The sequence below is a fragment of the Lagopus leucura genome, unplaced genomic scaffold (assembly GCF_019238085.1).
Source record: "Lagopus leucura isolate 7727_CA_CO unplaced genomic scaffold, USGS_WTPT01 Super-Scaffold_100033, whole genome shotgun sequence".
In the NCBI taxonomy this organism is placed as follows: Eukaryota; Metazoa; Chordata; class Aves; order Galliformes; family Phasianidae; genus Lagopus; species Lagopus leucura.
In genome coordinates this window covers 3,065,656-3,081,570 of record NW_024962282.1, presented here as the reverse complement: position 1 = coordinate 3,081,570, position 15,915 = coordinate 3,065,656, and the positions used below count along the sequence as shown (strand labels likewise).

The window sequence follows — 15,915 nt, the reverse complement described above, 5'->3', positions numbered from 1 at the left end:
CACTGACGTAAATCTTGCAGTGATAAGGTCCTTAAATCATGTGAGGCAATGGGAATGCTTTAGAATTTTGTTAATAGGGTACTTTGCAGTTTTTCCCTTTTGAGATTCTTATTCTTTTCCAGCTAGATATGCAAAGAATTGAGCTATTGTTGAATATTAAGGTGACCACATTTCTTTTTCCAATAGTTTACCTGGTATTTTGCATTCTTGGTAAAATCCCTTTTTCGGCCTAGCTTAGTTCAAAGAGCTTTGAAAATTCTGGGTAATGTTTTCTGTTTTCTTCTTTCAGGCATATCCAGAACATCAGTGAAATCAAAACAGACGTTGGCAAAGCCAGAGCCTGGGTTCGTCTCTCTATGGAAAAGAAGTTGCTCTCTAGGCATCTGAAACAGCTGCTTTCAGATCATGAACTCACAAAGTAAGATAGTTTATCTTGAGCAAAGCTTTTAAAAATTAATTCTATTTCATTATTTGACTTTGCAAACCGTGAAATGCCTGTTCTTTCATCTGCTTAGCAGTGTGAAGAAAGAATGGCAAAGACCAGCCTTTTATGTGTGTCTGTACTAGTAGTGTATGAGCTGTTTGGTCAGGATGATGTAATACTGGGGTTCTTCAGCTACATAATCAGTTCTGTCAGACTTTCGGCAGCTTTGAGCTGAGAACTTGAAAAATTGCTAGGGGCTCAGGGCTTAGTTCTAAACTCAACTACTTTGCTGAATCAAGGTTTTATCTTGGTCCTCTTTCTGCAATTGTGGAGAATACTGCTTTGCTTTCCTTAGATTGATTGTCCTTTTTCCCAGTGCATGGTGACAGTGAGCACTGATCTTTTATGATTATTGACCAATACTATTACTATTTATGGACTGCATAATTAACAGAAATGGTGGTGGCTGTCACGTGCAACTGAGCAACTTCAAAAAGTATTTTCCAATCAAAATTAGTGCTTGTAATTTCTTGTAAAATCTTGTCAAGGTTTCACAGTTGCCGGTCTTGCAGTTAATTCTCTAATTTGATTGAGTAATATATATATATAAGTTTGTTTCCACTTACAATGCATTTTTTTGCACAGGGTCTCTTCTAGTGAGAGAAGGCTACAGAGCTACATCTTTTGATATTTCCTTGTAAAAGAAGTTGCAGTTCTCTGTCGTGTTGCAGTCCTTGCAAAGAATTTGTAACTCAGGACTGAGAGAATAGTAGGAGTTGAAGCCACCTCAGCACGCATATGATTTTGGATCTCAGGAGCTCTAAAGTTTATAGATTTTTGGCTGTCTCATTGTTATTTTCCTAAAGACAATTAAAAGGAGCATTAGATTCATCTTTTTTTTTTCTTTTTTTTCTTTTTTTTAAGTATACCCATAGACCTTGCTTTCAAGTGGAGTCAAGTAGTGTGGAACATTGGTCTGATGACTTGGAGATTTCAGACTTAATGTCTGCATAGTTTGGCATATTGAATCGTATTGTCCCTACAAGTATCATTTTTCATTTGTAATTGCTTGCACGTTCCTCATAGTTTACCTGATAAATATGCATAACAGAAAACATTTCACTACAAGAATCCTGTTACCATGACAGATGATTTGTTTTGCTTTGTCAGAAAACTCTACAAGCGTTACGCATTCCTCCGCTGTGATGATGAGAAAGAACAATTCTTATATCATCTCCTGTCATTCAATGCTGTTGATTACTTCTGCTTTACCAACGTTTTCACAACAATCCGTAAGTATTTGCTTTCCCTGGAGCTCTGATCTCCAGAATTATTTGAGTGATTACTCAGATTTATAAACAATTCTGAGCAATGTTCCTTCACGTAGTTGTTGTGTTTTCTTTCTGGTATCCGTGTACTCTGTTGCTGTTTCTGTAATGCTTTCTGCTGGGCAGTAGTGTTCTTTCCATGTGTTGCCCAAGGCATTTATTTCTAACTTGGTAAATACACACTGAGGATTGCACCAGAACTCTGCAACATAGAACCTTGCTAATAAGATAGCATAAGGAAAAAATTTAGCAAGGCTTATAAAATTGAGGGTGGATCTATGTGAGAGCATCCTTCTGTCCCCATGGTAAGAGCTATCCTTGTATGTTTGGTACAATACGTGTTTGTGTGTATGAAAGACAAAACAAGCAGAGAGGTAAGCAGAATAGTTTTTGATGTTGTGGGCAGGTGCTGGACAGGGCTACAGTCTGGTCTGCTGGATGTTCTCCAGTTGTTTCTTTAAGACTGTCAGCGCAGCAAATTAAAAAACATCTTAATTCACTCTTTAATGCCACAAGCATCAAACTTGTAAGAAAATCTAACCACCAAGTGCTTTCTTGAGGACACTGACAGCTGAAGAAATGTTGAGGGAGAAATGTATTAAATACTTCAGCTGAAAAGCCCTAACTCTAATCCATTTATGCACTGTAAAATAAAGGCAAATGGCCAGGAAATGCATTGACTATTCAGGTAATTGGGTTTTGTTACAAAAATAGTTTGGTTAATAGGAAGCCATGTATGAGATACTACGTGATTGAAGAGCATATGTATTTCCTTCTGTTTTCTGAGTCAAAGAAGGGGCTGTAACTTAGGCACTGGTAGACCAGGGGACCTGAAATTTTGGATGTGTGTGGTGAAAGGGAGAGAAACTATATTGAGTTTTATAATGAAAACGTCTTCAAGTTAGCATAATTAAGAGCAGTATGGCACTTAGAAACTTGCAGCATTATAATGGATTTTCACTGTCACTGTTTAGCCACAGTACTGGATGCTTCTGTAGGCAAGCCCTGTAAGTAAAAGATTTGGTTATTAGCTGGGTGGTATGTGTGCACACACACACACAATTTGGAGCTGGGCATGTAGTCCTGGCTATATGGAGACTGTCCTTACTTGCTCCTCTCTAAGCTGGATACAAGTAACTATCTTCAAGACTGCTAAATGGAAAATAATGGAAAATGACAGAAGCATCCTTATTGCTTCTGTCATTTGATGGTGTTTTGCTGTCAGCTATACTTCTTGATCACTGTTTCAATTGTCAATCAGTCTTTAGTGAGCAAGTGTTAGTATGATTAAATAGGAAGTCTTACATTTGTATGTTTTGCTTTGTTTTTAATGTTTCATGGCAGTGCAGAATTACCATATCTTTATTCATTAAAGAGGTTCCATAATTATCCTTTTCCCATTTCAGAAGTGTTGTTTTTTCTTGTGTTTGCAGTGATACCATACCATATATTGATTGTTCCTAGCAAGAAACTTGGTGGCTCCATGTTTACAGCCAATCCTTGGATATGTATCTCAGGAGAACTGGGTGAAACAGGAGTCTTGCAGATTCCCAGGAATATATTAGAAATGACTTTTGAGGTATGTATTAAACCATATAAGAATGCTTTAAATGTTCTTTTTATTCAGTTCTTAACTCTCCCCTTGCAGTGTCATCTTAATGTACTTTTTGTATCTGTGGTCTGTATGTGGTTAGTCACACATACTCCTGTGCCCGTACATAGCAGATTTTATCTATAGATAACACCATGCTCAGATAAATTGACTGATTCCTTACTGTGTTGATAGATAAGATTTCTGAAAAGATGTCGTTTATCTGAAACTTTCTGCTGATCAAAGCAGCATTAAAAGAGCCAAACACAGCGAAGCAACAGTGAACAAAAACAAAGCAGCTGATCCTTAAAAAGCTCAGAATCAGTCATGCAGTCAGGAAAGGAGAGCTGTGTTTCTGATGGCACATCTCAGCATGTTCTCCAGTAGTTTACTTATTCAGCATACCGCTCTCTCCTTCTGTTTACTCTGACCAATTCTTTGTTTAATTTGCAGTGCCAGAACTTGGGAAAACTGACCACGGTGCAAATAGGACATGATAATTCAGGGCTGTATGCCAAGTGGCTAGTGGAGTATGTTATGGTCAGAAATGAAATAACAGGGCATACTTACAAGTAAGTATCATCCTGACATTTCCTGTTGGGTAAGTAGAATTTATGCAGGAAGGTGGTATAGACGGGCTTGTTTGCTTAGAAAGGTCTTATCTGCTGGGACTCCATCTACAGAAGCTGCTACCTGAAGACGTATAAAGGTCATTTAGCTTCTGGCATTAAACAAATCATGACTCTTACAAAATTAAACAGAGTTTTCAGTTTGCACATGTTCTTGTCTACCCTCCAAGCATCGGTGGAGAAGATGAGTTCACTGTTGTGCATCTTTAAAAGAACATGCCTTGAGCCCAAGGGAGAAATAGCAAGTTAGAGCTTGCTGCTTGCCAAACATGGGTGGTGTTTTGAATTAAGGTTGAGCTTTCTAATTGTTAGAGAGGAAAACTTGAACACAAGCTGTAACACAGCGCTAATGAATGTTTGCTCAGTGAAAGTAAGGGAACAAGATTTACAGTTGGAATTTAAACTCGTTTGTGTTAAGTGCAGCATGGTTTGATGCCTTGTCCTTTGTTTAGAGAAACTGTCAGGCTCATGTTGAGGAGAAGCTGGTGGATAGATCCACTCAGTTCTTCATGAGAGCTTGTTTGTGATTAAATGAAGAGGCAAGATTATATTTTTGGATGCCATTCAGTTTTCTGATTGGGCAAATTAAACAGACGTCAACACTGATTCTCAGAAAGTGCTGATGAGCTAGTGAGCACAAGTGCTTTCTGGTGTCTGACATGATAGCCCAATTTCAATACATGTGTTGGTGATCTGGTGTGTCAGTATATGTTGTTGGTTTCTTTTTTTTGTAGCTTTCCTTCTGTGTTAAGTATTCCATAAAAGCATGGCTGTATTTGCCACCCATCAGTGCTTGGTAGTGGGTCTTCCATTTCTTTCCTCCATAGCCCCCAGATCAAGCACTGCGTGTAAGACATGAGACAAATTCTGGCACTGTTTGCAGGTTATCTAGTGCCAAAATTAAGATGAACGTGGAGCAGAAAAACTGTTTTACTTTTGCTCCCCCTGCTGGCAAAAACCAGATCAAATAATTTGTTCATTTGTTAGATGAGTGAAGTATTTCTAATAACAGTATTGGCACAATTTGGATTTTGTGCAACTGCACTTGAAAGTCTTTGGCATGGAATTGAATCTGGATTTGGACTCAGTCCAAGTATCTGTTCTTTGTTCTCAGGTTTCCCTGTGGAAGGTGGCTTGGAAAAGGAATGGATGATGGCAGCTTAGAGAGGATCCTGGTGGGAGAGCTGCTGACATCCAACACTGAGGTTGATGAGCGGCAGTGTCGAACCCCTCCTTTGCAGCAGTCACCAAGCATGATCAGAAGATTGGTCACTATATCACCAAACAATAAGCCAAGTAAGTGGTGGGGATTGCCTTGTAAGGTCCTGCATTGCTACTTGTGGAAAGCTGCTTGCAACAGAGCTGGAAATTTTCTTCTTGGACAGGACCTGTGAAGCTCACTTAGCACAGCTGATCTGCTCTGAGTGCAACTAACTTCTGAGTTAGAATGGGTTGCTCAGGATTTTAGGCACTCAGATTCTTAAAGTCTTCAAGTCCAGATGTCTCTGGACTCCGTCTCCAGTGCTTAGCTGCATTGCTGATATTTTCTATTTTGTCCTTCTTTTGTGAAATGAGTGTTAGGGAGGAAAATAGAAATTTGTTGTCGTGTACTTCATGGTCGAGAAAGCCTGTTAGTTGTTTCTATTAATGAGTATCAGTTTTCTGTTGTTGTTGTTCTGCTTTTATCTTTTTCCTGGTAAGTTGGTTATTTTGCACCCAAGCATACTTGGATTTGCAGAAAACTATCGCAGAATGTATTTCCAAGATGTCTGTGGTCATAATGAAATATCATTTCCATTTTTCAGCTTTGGGCTTTGGGTCTGAAAATTCATATAATACATAGATACCATTTCCATCTGTTGTTGTGTTCAAACACCACAGTTATAATTTTGATATTAAAAAAGAAAAACACATCCAAATCTCCATTTCGTCTTCCCCCACGGTAAATAAAAGTAGAGTTGGATTTCCATTGCCAGTAAGCCAGCACATTTTCATTAGGTTGGTTCATGTATCTTTTCTGTTTTGTGATATGCACGTACCCATCATGCACAGGTTCAAGTTTTAAAGTGTTTCTAAAGTGATTGGAAATATTTTTGTATTTTGCAGAGCTAAATACTGGTCAGATACAAGAAGCTATTGGTGAAGCTGTCAATGGCATTGTTAAGCATTTTCACAAGCCAGAGAAAGAGGTGAGGAGTTGTCAGCTGTGTAGTGGCACTCTTGTCTGGAAGCTCATACTAGTGTTTGAGAACATACGGTAGTAAAAAAATCTGAATGGGATGAACAGCCATCTTTGTCTGAAGGTTGCTTAAGTAGAGCAAAAATGAGATACAGAGATGAAGTTGTTGGAGTAGTGTGACATCAGTTGTGTCATTCTTGCTGCTATCTGGAACGTTCTGTTAATTGAATGTACTATTCTGGTATCAGAAGTTGAGTGATATTCTGCCTACGATTCTTGCTTGAACCACTGTCAGGAATGGTGAGTTCTGTCTAGATTAAATAATGTTTTTTCATCCGCATTGACTGCTAACAAGGCTTTTTAATGTCTCTTTTGCATTATCTTGGCTACTTATGAAAAGCCATGGGCCATTTAGAGCAAACCAAAACAAAAAATGACCAGAAATGCTTTCAAAGACTTCACACTTTTAAGCTGTCTTTGTAATTACTTCAGCTGGCACAGCAGATGTTTCTGGATATAAGCTTAGAAAATGTGCCTTTGTTGAAGAGTCAAACTCCATCTATTCTGAGAAGTAGCAGTACAGTGCTGGCTACCATATATGTATCCCTTGGAGGTTATCAATATTTGCATGTGAATCTTTCCATTCGTTCTGTGCCTACCTTCCCTAAGTTCAGCTAGCATAGCAAATTCATATTCAGTTCAAATTGAATATTGTATTTACACATCAATCCCAAGTGAATCATGCACTGGGTTTGCAATCAATTTACCATGATGTTCTGAAGGAGAATTATTATTTCCCTAAGGTTTGCAACAGCTTTAATTGCTGCTTTTGAAAATCTGAAACACCTGTTACAATGAACTGGTGATCTTCATTGCTTAGCAAAAGAGGAAAACATCTCCTTAATTTCCTGTACACCAGTCGTTACTGTAGGTAAAACTTGCACATTGATCTTCATCTTGACCTTTTTGTGTTTTCATTTGAATATGGTGAGACCCTGAGATGGCTGCCCTTGTTCTTAAGAAGGTCAGTGCATTTTGGAAAGCTGAGGACTTGTGAGAAATGAGCCATCCTGTCTGGGGTTGTTGTTTGACAGTATACTGTATCTTTGAGTGTCTATTTATTTAAAACCTGGATTAATAAATGCATGTAATCCTTCTGTCTCTAAACTGCCAAACTGAGTTAAGTGCTTTGTGTGTGCTTGGCAGAGAGGCAGTCTGACACTCTTGCTGTGTGGAGAAAGTGGACTTGTTTCAGCTCTTGAGCAAGTATTTCAACATGGATTTAAATCACCCAGGCTCTTCAAAAACGTCTTTATTTGGGACTTCTTAGGTAAGTGTGAGGAAAATATATCAGAATCTGTTTATGTCTTTGAAACATATACATCTGTATTCCTTATCACTGCCACTTTGTCTCAGCTGGTGTGAACAGCATACTTGTCAGAGGCATCTCTGCAGCTGAATTGCTGTGAGAGCTCTTATGTCCTTGTATTGTTGAAAGAAGAAAACATCTGTTTTCTGCCAGAGTTGACAGTGTATTGGCACTGTAATTGGCATCTGTCTTACTAATACTGGTAGTGTAAAACAAGATTCCCTTGTGTGGATGTTTTCAGTGAGATGGGGAATTGGCATACGGTCACACAGTGCAGCACTGCTAAAGCAATAAATCACACTTGTAAGAGATTGAGTCATCTTATAAAGCAGAAGACATCATTCTTGTGCTATTGGTCCTACTGGATGTTGCAATAAGGGTTTTATAAGCATACACGTTTTTTAAACAGAGGTCTAATTCCTTTGCCCTAGAGCTGAATCAGTCAACTGAATACACAGAAAAGGAGTTGCTTTAAATAGTATTTCTGTGTTTTGCATAGGTATTTTAACATTAGTCTTCTCCTTGTATCGTTACTGCAGCCCATCAGAATTCAGTAGATACTAGAATCATGTTAGAACTGTGCAGGGAAAGGGAAGTGGAATTGCAGTTTTACACACGAGGAACACAGAACCAAATCACACAGGAAAAAACAAAAAGGACCAACAGTGCTTGGACACAATCACCCAGGAAATTCAAGGACAAGCTATGAATCTGAGCCTTTGAGCTTGAATTGTACCCTCCATGACCCTGATATTTGTGCTGATTTGCTACCTCTCAGATGTGGGCATTGGGCAGTATTCTGGATTTGTAAGCAAGCTTATGGGGAAAGCATTATAAAGTGAGGTATTTTTAAATGTGGTCATCTAAATGTGAAGGTCAGGTGCCTGGTTACTTTATTCCAAGCACTGGAGCTATTTTAGGATCCTGCATATGCTGATGATACTCGTTATCTCCCACCATTCTTTTTAAGAAAAAGCACAAACGTATTATGAGACCCTTGAACAGAATGAAATGGTCCCGGAAGAGAATTGGCAGACAAGGGCCAGGAATTTCTGTCGCTTTATCACTGCTATCAACAACACTCCTAGAAACATTGGGAAGGATGGCAAGTTTCAGATGCTGGTGTGTCTTGGAGCCAGGTATGAAGAAACTTTTTTTTAAAATGATATTTTAATAAAATGAAAAAATATAATATAAAATGTATATTAGTAAGGTAAAGCCACAGAAGTGCTGGGTTTTGAATTTTGGTTATTACTTGTGAAGTACTTTGTAACCAAAGAAGAGTCAACTATACCCTGAATTCCCATGAATGTAAAGTACAGGAAATCGTAGATACACAGATTGAATATTGAATTGCTGGGCAACTGAGACATGAGAGAAGGGCAGCAGGCCATGTGAGTAGCCTGCCTGCCTCTCCTAGCTGGCAAGGTTGGAAGATAAAAGCAGGAAACTATGAATCAGTGGGGCTTCTTCCTTCCTGGCTGGGTGAACTTGTCACTACTCATTAAAAGGCAATGGAGCAGGCCAATGACACTGGGCTTGCCTGGGACTTCCAGGTTGCTGGGAACCGTATCTTTTGATACGAGGAGTGGAAAGCCTGGAAATGCTTGTTTTGCATGATGTCCCCTACTGAAACAAGTGCCAGCTGATTACTCCCCCCTTCTCCACCTTATAATAATACGTGGAGAAAATGGTAAACCTGTCTGGAAGGCAAGGAACAACGGCAACAAAAACATTTCATAAAAAGGAGAAATTAACTTTGCTTTATTTTTATTTGTGTTTCTATATGGCTGCTTTGTCAGAGACCATCTTTTACATCACTGGATCGCCCTGCTCGCAGACTGCCCGATCACAGCACAGATGTATGAAGACATAGCACTGATTAAAGATCACACTCTAGTGAATTCTTTGATTCGAGTGCTGCAGACCTTGCAGGAGTTCAACATTACGCTGGAGGCGTCTCTTGTCAAAGGAATCGATATCTGACCTCTTGTCCCACAAAAAAACAACAAAAACTGTTTAAAACACCACCACCAACAACACCAAAAAAGCAACAAGGAGTGGATCTCGTTAGTATGCAAAAGTTCTGTCTGCCAGTACATTGTATTGTGAACTTGTTCATGGCCCTAAAATGCAACTTGGACTTTTCTTGAAAGAAACTCCAAAAATAGTACAGGCAAATGGATAGAAGCTGTAAACTCAATGTAAAAAAGAGGATTTTGGTATAAATCTATTTTAGAGTTTATTTGCTGATTTGCTTTTTACACACTTTCATGTGAAAGAGATAGAGATGAGTATTGTGCAGCTTATTTTAAAGCTGCAGTATTTCCTTGCCATAGAGAAGGTGCAGTGAGCCTTTCAGCATTCTGTGAACTTGCCTTCAGATATGCTGTATGTCATAGAGCCCAATGTATACACTCCATTTCTGCTGAGAAGGTCATTCTATAGTTTTTAAACTAATATTTTATATATTAACATTATTACCAGTGTTTGATTTTTAACGTGTTGGGTCACTGTTCTGCTGCAAGGGAACTACAAATTCTCATGTGTGCTTTTTAATAGCTCTAAAGCACTGACTTGTCAACAGATCACGTTTTCCTTTATTTTTGTTATCAGTATTATTTTTAGAGAATTCCAGGAGACTGAACCATGAAATGTGCAGAGATTGAAGTAATATTTTTCATATTGGTACACAATTGCACAGAAGAAGTTTAGAATGTTTTTAACTGATGTTTTTTATTTATTTAACCTATCGTTGTGTTGTAAGTTTGTCTTTAAAAAAAAAAAAATCTATGATACAACTGGTTTTATTATGTTGCAATTCAGAATTTACAGTGCAGCCCACTTAAATCAAAAACCTGGAATATGTGTTTGTGGTGCAAAAAATCTTTCCACTTGAACCAGCCTGTTGAAGCTTGGTATGTAGCTGCTGCTGGTAATTCTCTTTAACTGCTAATAAAAAGGGACATGGGTTTCAAGAAGGCTAGATGATTAAAGAAAGATGCTCATACCCCTGCAAAATAATAACCACAATCCTTTTAAGAAATCGACATGCATTAATTCATCTAAAAAGACAAAGTAATACATTATTTTCTTTCTCTGTTGTGTGGATGTGTCTTCTCACATCAGCTTCATTTGGGATGCTTTTGTTTTTAGCAGGAAAACTTAGTCCAGTTCTGTGATAAAACAAACATTTTGAAGGTTTAATTTATTGAAGAGCTGGAAATTGGCAAATGCCTAAAGGCAGTGCTGTTCATTTGAATCCTCTGATAAAAATCTCTTTGAAGTGAGTAGGTGAATTAACAGGCTGATTTATCAGCACCACAAATTACTGCACAGAAATTCAGGGCTATGTATTTAAGAGGTCTCCATTGTATAAACTTCTTTCAGTATTGTCTCTTTCTGGAGAAGCAGAGTCCGAGTTTTTTGGATCATACATTGTTGTAGTAGCTTTTCTTTACCTTCAGATTAGTGACATCTTGTGTTAGTTTTATTTCCATAATTTATAAGCATAGCACATATATTAAATGTTTGAGTATTTTTACTTTTGTCCTATTTATTTCATTATCAAATGGAGATGTTACTTTATCACTACTTTTTTTTTTCTTTTCTTTTTTAAATCAGAGCAGAGTCCTGCTTTGATTTAATGATAGCATTAGAAAGGTGCAAGGGCAATATCCTAGCCATTGCTCAGGCTGGGTGGGTGTGAATTCTTTCAGCCTGGGGCTTGCAGCAGCATTTCACACAAGTATGTTGTGTGTGTGTTTTTTCAGTCTTGGAAGGGCAAAAACATAACAAGTACTTTATTCTGAGAATTTCATGTATTCAACTTAGTATTTTGGGAGAATCTTTCTATACTCGCCCCACATTGCTTATTTATATAGTAAAGGTAGTATAAAACAAAAAAAAAACCCAAACCCTACAGTGCTTTCAGCTCTATTTATCATGATTTTACTAGGCCTGTATATTTCACAGTGAATACATCTGTATGAAAAGAGGGTTGGATTAACCATCTTGATCGTGTCATGTTAGTTGATCCTGTTAAAACCATATCTGTATCTTAGAGCAAAGTGTGGATTAATTTTACCTTACATGAGGTAGTTAACCTTGAACTAACGTTTTTATTTATTTGTTTGCTTGCATTTGTTCATCTAATGTGGGACAGTAACACTGGCCTAATGGCTTGCTTTGATGTGGGTCCTTCTGGCCTCGTTACAACAGTGAAATACCTAGAATGGACACAGGTCAGGGTTTGCTGGTTCCCAAGTGGTGGGCATTCTTTGTGCAGCTCATGGGGCTGAAACGGTCCACCAGTGACAGCATCCTGTGTGCTAAATGTTCAGATGAAAGAGATCATCTTCCTGCCTCCTTAATTTATTTTCGAAAGGGAGACCATTTTATGATACATCCTTCCTCGGGGGGGGGGGGAACAGTCCTAATCCCATTAAGATACAAAGCACTTTTTGCTGTAATCTTTAGTGGATGCCAAGGAAGATGGAAATGTTGAACATAGCCTTATGGTAGCCCGGGTTCAAGTTTTGGGAAGAGACTTGGCTGGCATCTCTGCAGCGTTCAGTGCAGTCTGTAGTCACAGCCATAATCCTTATTGCTCTTCAGTGTCTGCCCCAAGCAAACCTCCTGCTCTCATTGACGTAGCATCAGCCCTACAGAATTATGTTTGGATCCAGCATTTGTTCCTTCCGTGCCATTTTGTTGAATTGGATAACGTTTATATAGAACAAATGGCATAGTCACTGTCTTCTACCCTTTAACTGTGTAAAATCCATCTCCCTTTCCAAAAGTAGCATTGCAGTTTTATTTTTTGGCTCAGAAATGAGCTGTAGTGTAATGTAACTAATTATTCGCTGTTACTGTTCTCAGATGAGAATTCAGGCTTGGTAGGTGTGAGTTAATGAGGCTATACTGATCACTATTATTGCAGTTACTGGAAAAAAGATAATGTTTTTTAACTCAGCACTGAGAGTCACATTAGCACACACACATCCTATAGATACAGAAATACAATGATGAAAAGTAAGTAGTTCCTACTGCAGTAAATGCATAGTGCTGCATTGGCCAAACATTTGCAAGCTGATACCTGATTTGAGGGAAAAACAGGCTATCTCCTATAGATTATTTGTTTGATTAATGCCATCAGAGTTAACGTGATACTTTATACAAAGATAAAATGCTAATTAATAAAGACTTATTTGGAATATGGAAAGTTTATACAAAAAGCACCTTTATCTGCCGTAAAATTACCTGTCTGCGGTTGAGAATGCACTCATGAACTGCACATTTTTTCCATTTTGAAAACTCAAATTGTTAAAATGGGACCTGCTGGCTGTGGAAGATCCATATTTTGATGTGTTCTGGATTCATGAACATGTTAAGGTTTTGTTTCTGCAGTGAAATTCAGAGTTAACTTTTTCTGTATATTGTCAAAAGATTGTTGTCCATAGTGCAAGATGCTATAGGATACTTGAAAATACTTGAAGATACTGTAGATGTACTTCTCATCTTTGTAAATTATTTTATACCTTTAGATCGGCTGTTAGGAAAAGCATCAATACCTTACAAACCGTATATTTTACTAAGTGGGGAAATCACTGACTTTTTTTTTTTCTTTTTTAAATGATGGGTGTTGAAGTTTACATTATGATGGCAAAACCAGGTACTGTTTTCCTTTTTTATTTTTCCTGTGACATTTGAATCCATTGGACATTAAATGTGAATTGGACATACACAACAGTTTTACAGTTGCTGAATTGCAATAAAATTTCTCTTCTAACACGAGAAATAGCATTAATGTGCTATTTTCAAAAGCCTCTTAATGTACTGTAGCTAATCATTTCTTTCCTTTTTGCCTGAATGAAGGTATGGATGTCATTTGGATGTCTCATTTAGGGTGAAGCTCATTAGAAGCCCAACTTTCATTAGCTTCAGCGCATGCTGTAGCAGCTAAGTACATGATAGCATACTCTTCTTGTTCTTCTTCTGTTTTGTACTGTTTTGTATTTGATCTGTTCAGCCAAATGGAGCCTGCCTCCTCCCTGCAACGGTGTAGCATTCTTGCAAGCAGCTGTCACTCAGACACATCCATTGGGAAGAGATGCCTACTAAGTAATTGGGGAACAGGGAAGACAGGGACAGAGGGACTAATGTAGATGAGGGACTAATGTAGATCTCTGGGAGAGTGTGTGTGAATACATACACATACAGGCACTGCTGTATAGGCTTTTCTCCTACCTTAGGATAAGTTCTGATCCTGATACTCGACCAAGCTTGGTGGAGGTCTCAGAATTTTAAGTTCTGACAAAAAGTCGTTCTCGTGTGTGTGCCATGTGCTCAATCTTTCTATGTGAGGATACATAAAGAAAAGCAGAAATTGTTGGAGATGGTACTATCTGATGCTTCAACTGCAGGGTTTAATGAGGGAAATAGCACTGTCCTCAGTCTCTGAGACTGATCACTCCTGCATCTGTTGCAGAAGTGTGCCCAACCGTAATTGCCCTTGCTGCCTGTTTCCTGTCTTTTTCACTGCATTTCTTCCTAGGATAAGATCTAATGCGGCAGTCCCAGGGCTGGAATTCCTGGGTAAAGGAGGTGTGCTGAGGCAGAGGCAAAAGCACGCTCCTTCTCTTTCATTTGCTTCTTAGCATGATTTGAAGCACATACGAGTGGAGTCCTCTGTAATCTGTGTTCATTAGATAGTGCTCAGCTTATCTCGCCTGAAAACCGGTTCTGCGTGTCTTACTGTATATTAGATCTAGTTTCTAGGTTTTGAGTGGACCGGTAAACAAGTAGGAGAGGAACTCATTTGTTGTTCTGCTTCTGTTGCCTGTGGACTGGAAGCTTTATGTGCCAGTTACATGAGAAGCACAGAGAGCAAAGTCAGCTTTACCCACCTTCATCTCCTGCTTCACCCAAAATGTGCTCTCCAGGACATCCTGCTTCTGCAGGGGCTGGACAAGATGGCACCCACGGCCATCAGCCTGCCAGTTCCTCCCCAGAGCCTGTCTCTGAGCTAGGCTGTGTGTGGGCCCCTCTCACTGGTAACCTGCACAGCCCAATGCTGATTGCTGGAGCTGTGTTATTGCTGTAGATCTCCACAACACGATCAGGAGCTTGTAAAGACCCCTGGGTGCGTGAAAAGTGCAAAAATCTGAGTGATTCATCTGAAAGGACAGCAACTGGTCAAAGCTTGGTGTGCGCGTGGAGGCGAGGAGCTCTTGAAATGAAAGCTGTGAGATGTTATATATGTGAAAACCTGTGGATTAGTAATTTTATCTCCATTTCTCAGAGAAATGCATCCAACTCTCTCTGGGCAGTTGGGTATGTGTGTATGGAAGAGCTTCCTTGGAACAGCATACAGTGTTTGTGACAGTCCTGGTAGTCAGAGGACGCTTGCAGTGAGCAGTGCTGGCAAGATCATAGCATGTGCATGGGTGCCATTGGAAGAAGCGGGCACGTTTTCAAATGTACGAGTCTTTTCCAAAAGTAAGTAAGTAAAAGTCTCTCTCCCTTAAGCATCTGGATGGAACTGCTGTCTGCAGGAAGCTGAGGCAGCTTAGACTGAAGGGCTGTGAGGTGCCTCGAGGAGACTGCTGCTCATTGCAGGATCACTGTGTGTAATGTACAAAGGTACCCTGCTTATCTGTGCTGCTTGGGAAGAGTTACTGGTGAGTTACGTGCTCTTCCCTTACAGATATTTGTAGTCAGCGTGCTGCCCCTGTGACTGTGGCTGAGCAGAAATAGTTAAAGAGGGCTGCAGGGAGATATCTGAGTTGGGTCTGAGCTTCAGTTTGGTTTGTGTCTTTGTGTCTTCAAAGAGAGACTTTAATGGCAATCCTTCCTCGTAAACAAATGAGCATTACACGTTAATTATAGCTGAGATCCTTCACAAAGCACTTTGAGATTTACGTATTGAAAAATGGTTTGATTAACTAAGATAAATCTAAAACAGTTCCTGTTTGTTTTCCAGGCTGTGTGTTGAGGTCTTTTGATCTAATTTGGGCATTCCTAAACATTTCTGTCACTTTTTATTTCAGTTTACAAAAGCAAATAAGCAGCTTAGCTTTTATTGTGCCTCTGAAAGCATTGGTCGTGTGGGGTTTTGGCTCTGTGTGCCTTCTATTACTGGTTATCTGTGTGGTTGTTGTGTCTGCCATTGTTTCTTGTGATGAGTTTTATCTGAGTGAGCATTGGTCAAGTTCCTGGAGGAAGCCGGAGGGGAACTGTTAGAGATTTGTAACAGCTTTTCTGTAAGGCAGCAGCGTGCGGGCTCATCCTTCAATGGGAAATGGGCTCTGCACGTTGGGAATCGCTCACAGGGACACCGTAACCAGTGTCCCTGTGGCGAGGTGGTCCTGCATGGAGCCAGAGGCTGCACTCG

General features: G+C 39.3%; 1 protein-coding gene across 3 annotated transcripts in view; it reads left to right on the top strand.

Annotated features, from left to right (window-relative positions):
* Window positions 1–11,064, top strand: part of DENND5A (DENN domain containing 5A) — a 59,302-nt gene extending 48,238 nt beyond the window's left edge. For all 3 annotated transcript variants that reach the window (XM_042882032.1, XM_042882031.1, XM_042882033.1), the window contains 9 exons: window positions 290–418; window positions 1,595–1,716; window positions 3,186–3,331; window positions 3,797–3,915; window positions 5,087–5,268; window positions 6,079–6,161; window positions 7,358–7,481; window positions 8,491–8,659; window positions 9,323–11,064. In XM_042882032.1, the coding sequence (XP_042737966.1) occupies window positions 290–418; window positions 1,595–1,716; window positions 3,186–3,331; window positions 3,797–3,915; window positions 5,087–5,268; window positions 6,079–6,161; window positions 7,358–7,481; window positions 8,491–8,659; window positions 9,323–9,506 (1,258 nt within the window). In that variant the 3' untranslated portion in view covers window positions 9,507–11,064. The remainder of the gene's footprint in view (window positions 1–289; window positions 419–1,594; window positions 1,717–3,185; window positions 3,332–3,796; window positions 3,916–5,086; window positions 5,269–6,078; window positions 6,162–7,357; window positions 7,482–8,490; window positions 8,660–9,322) is intronic.
* The last annotated feature ends 4,851 nt before the right edge of the window (window positions 11,065–15,915 follow it).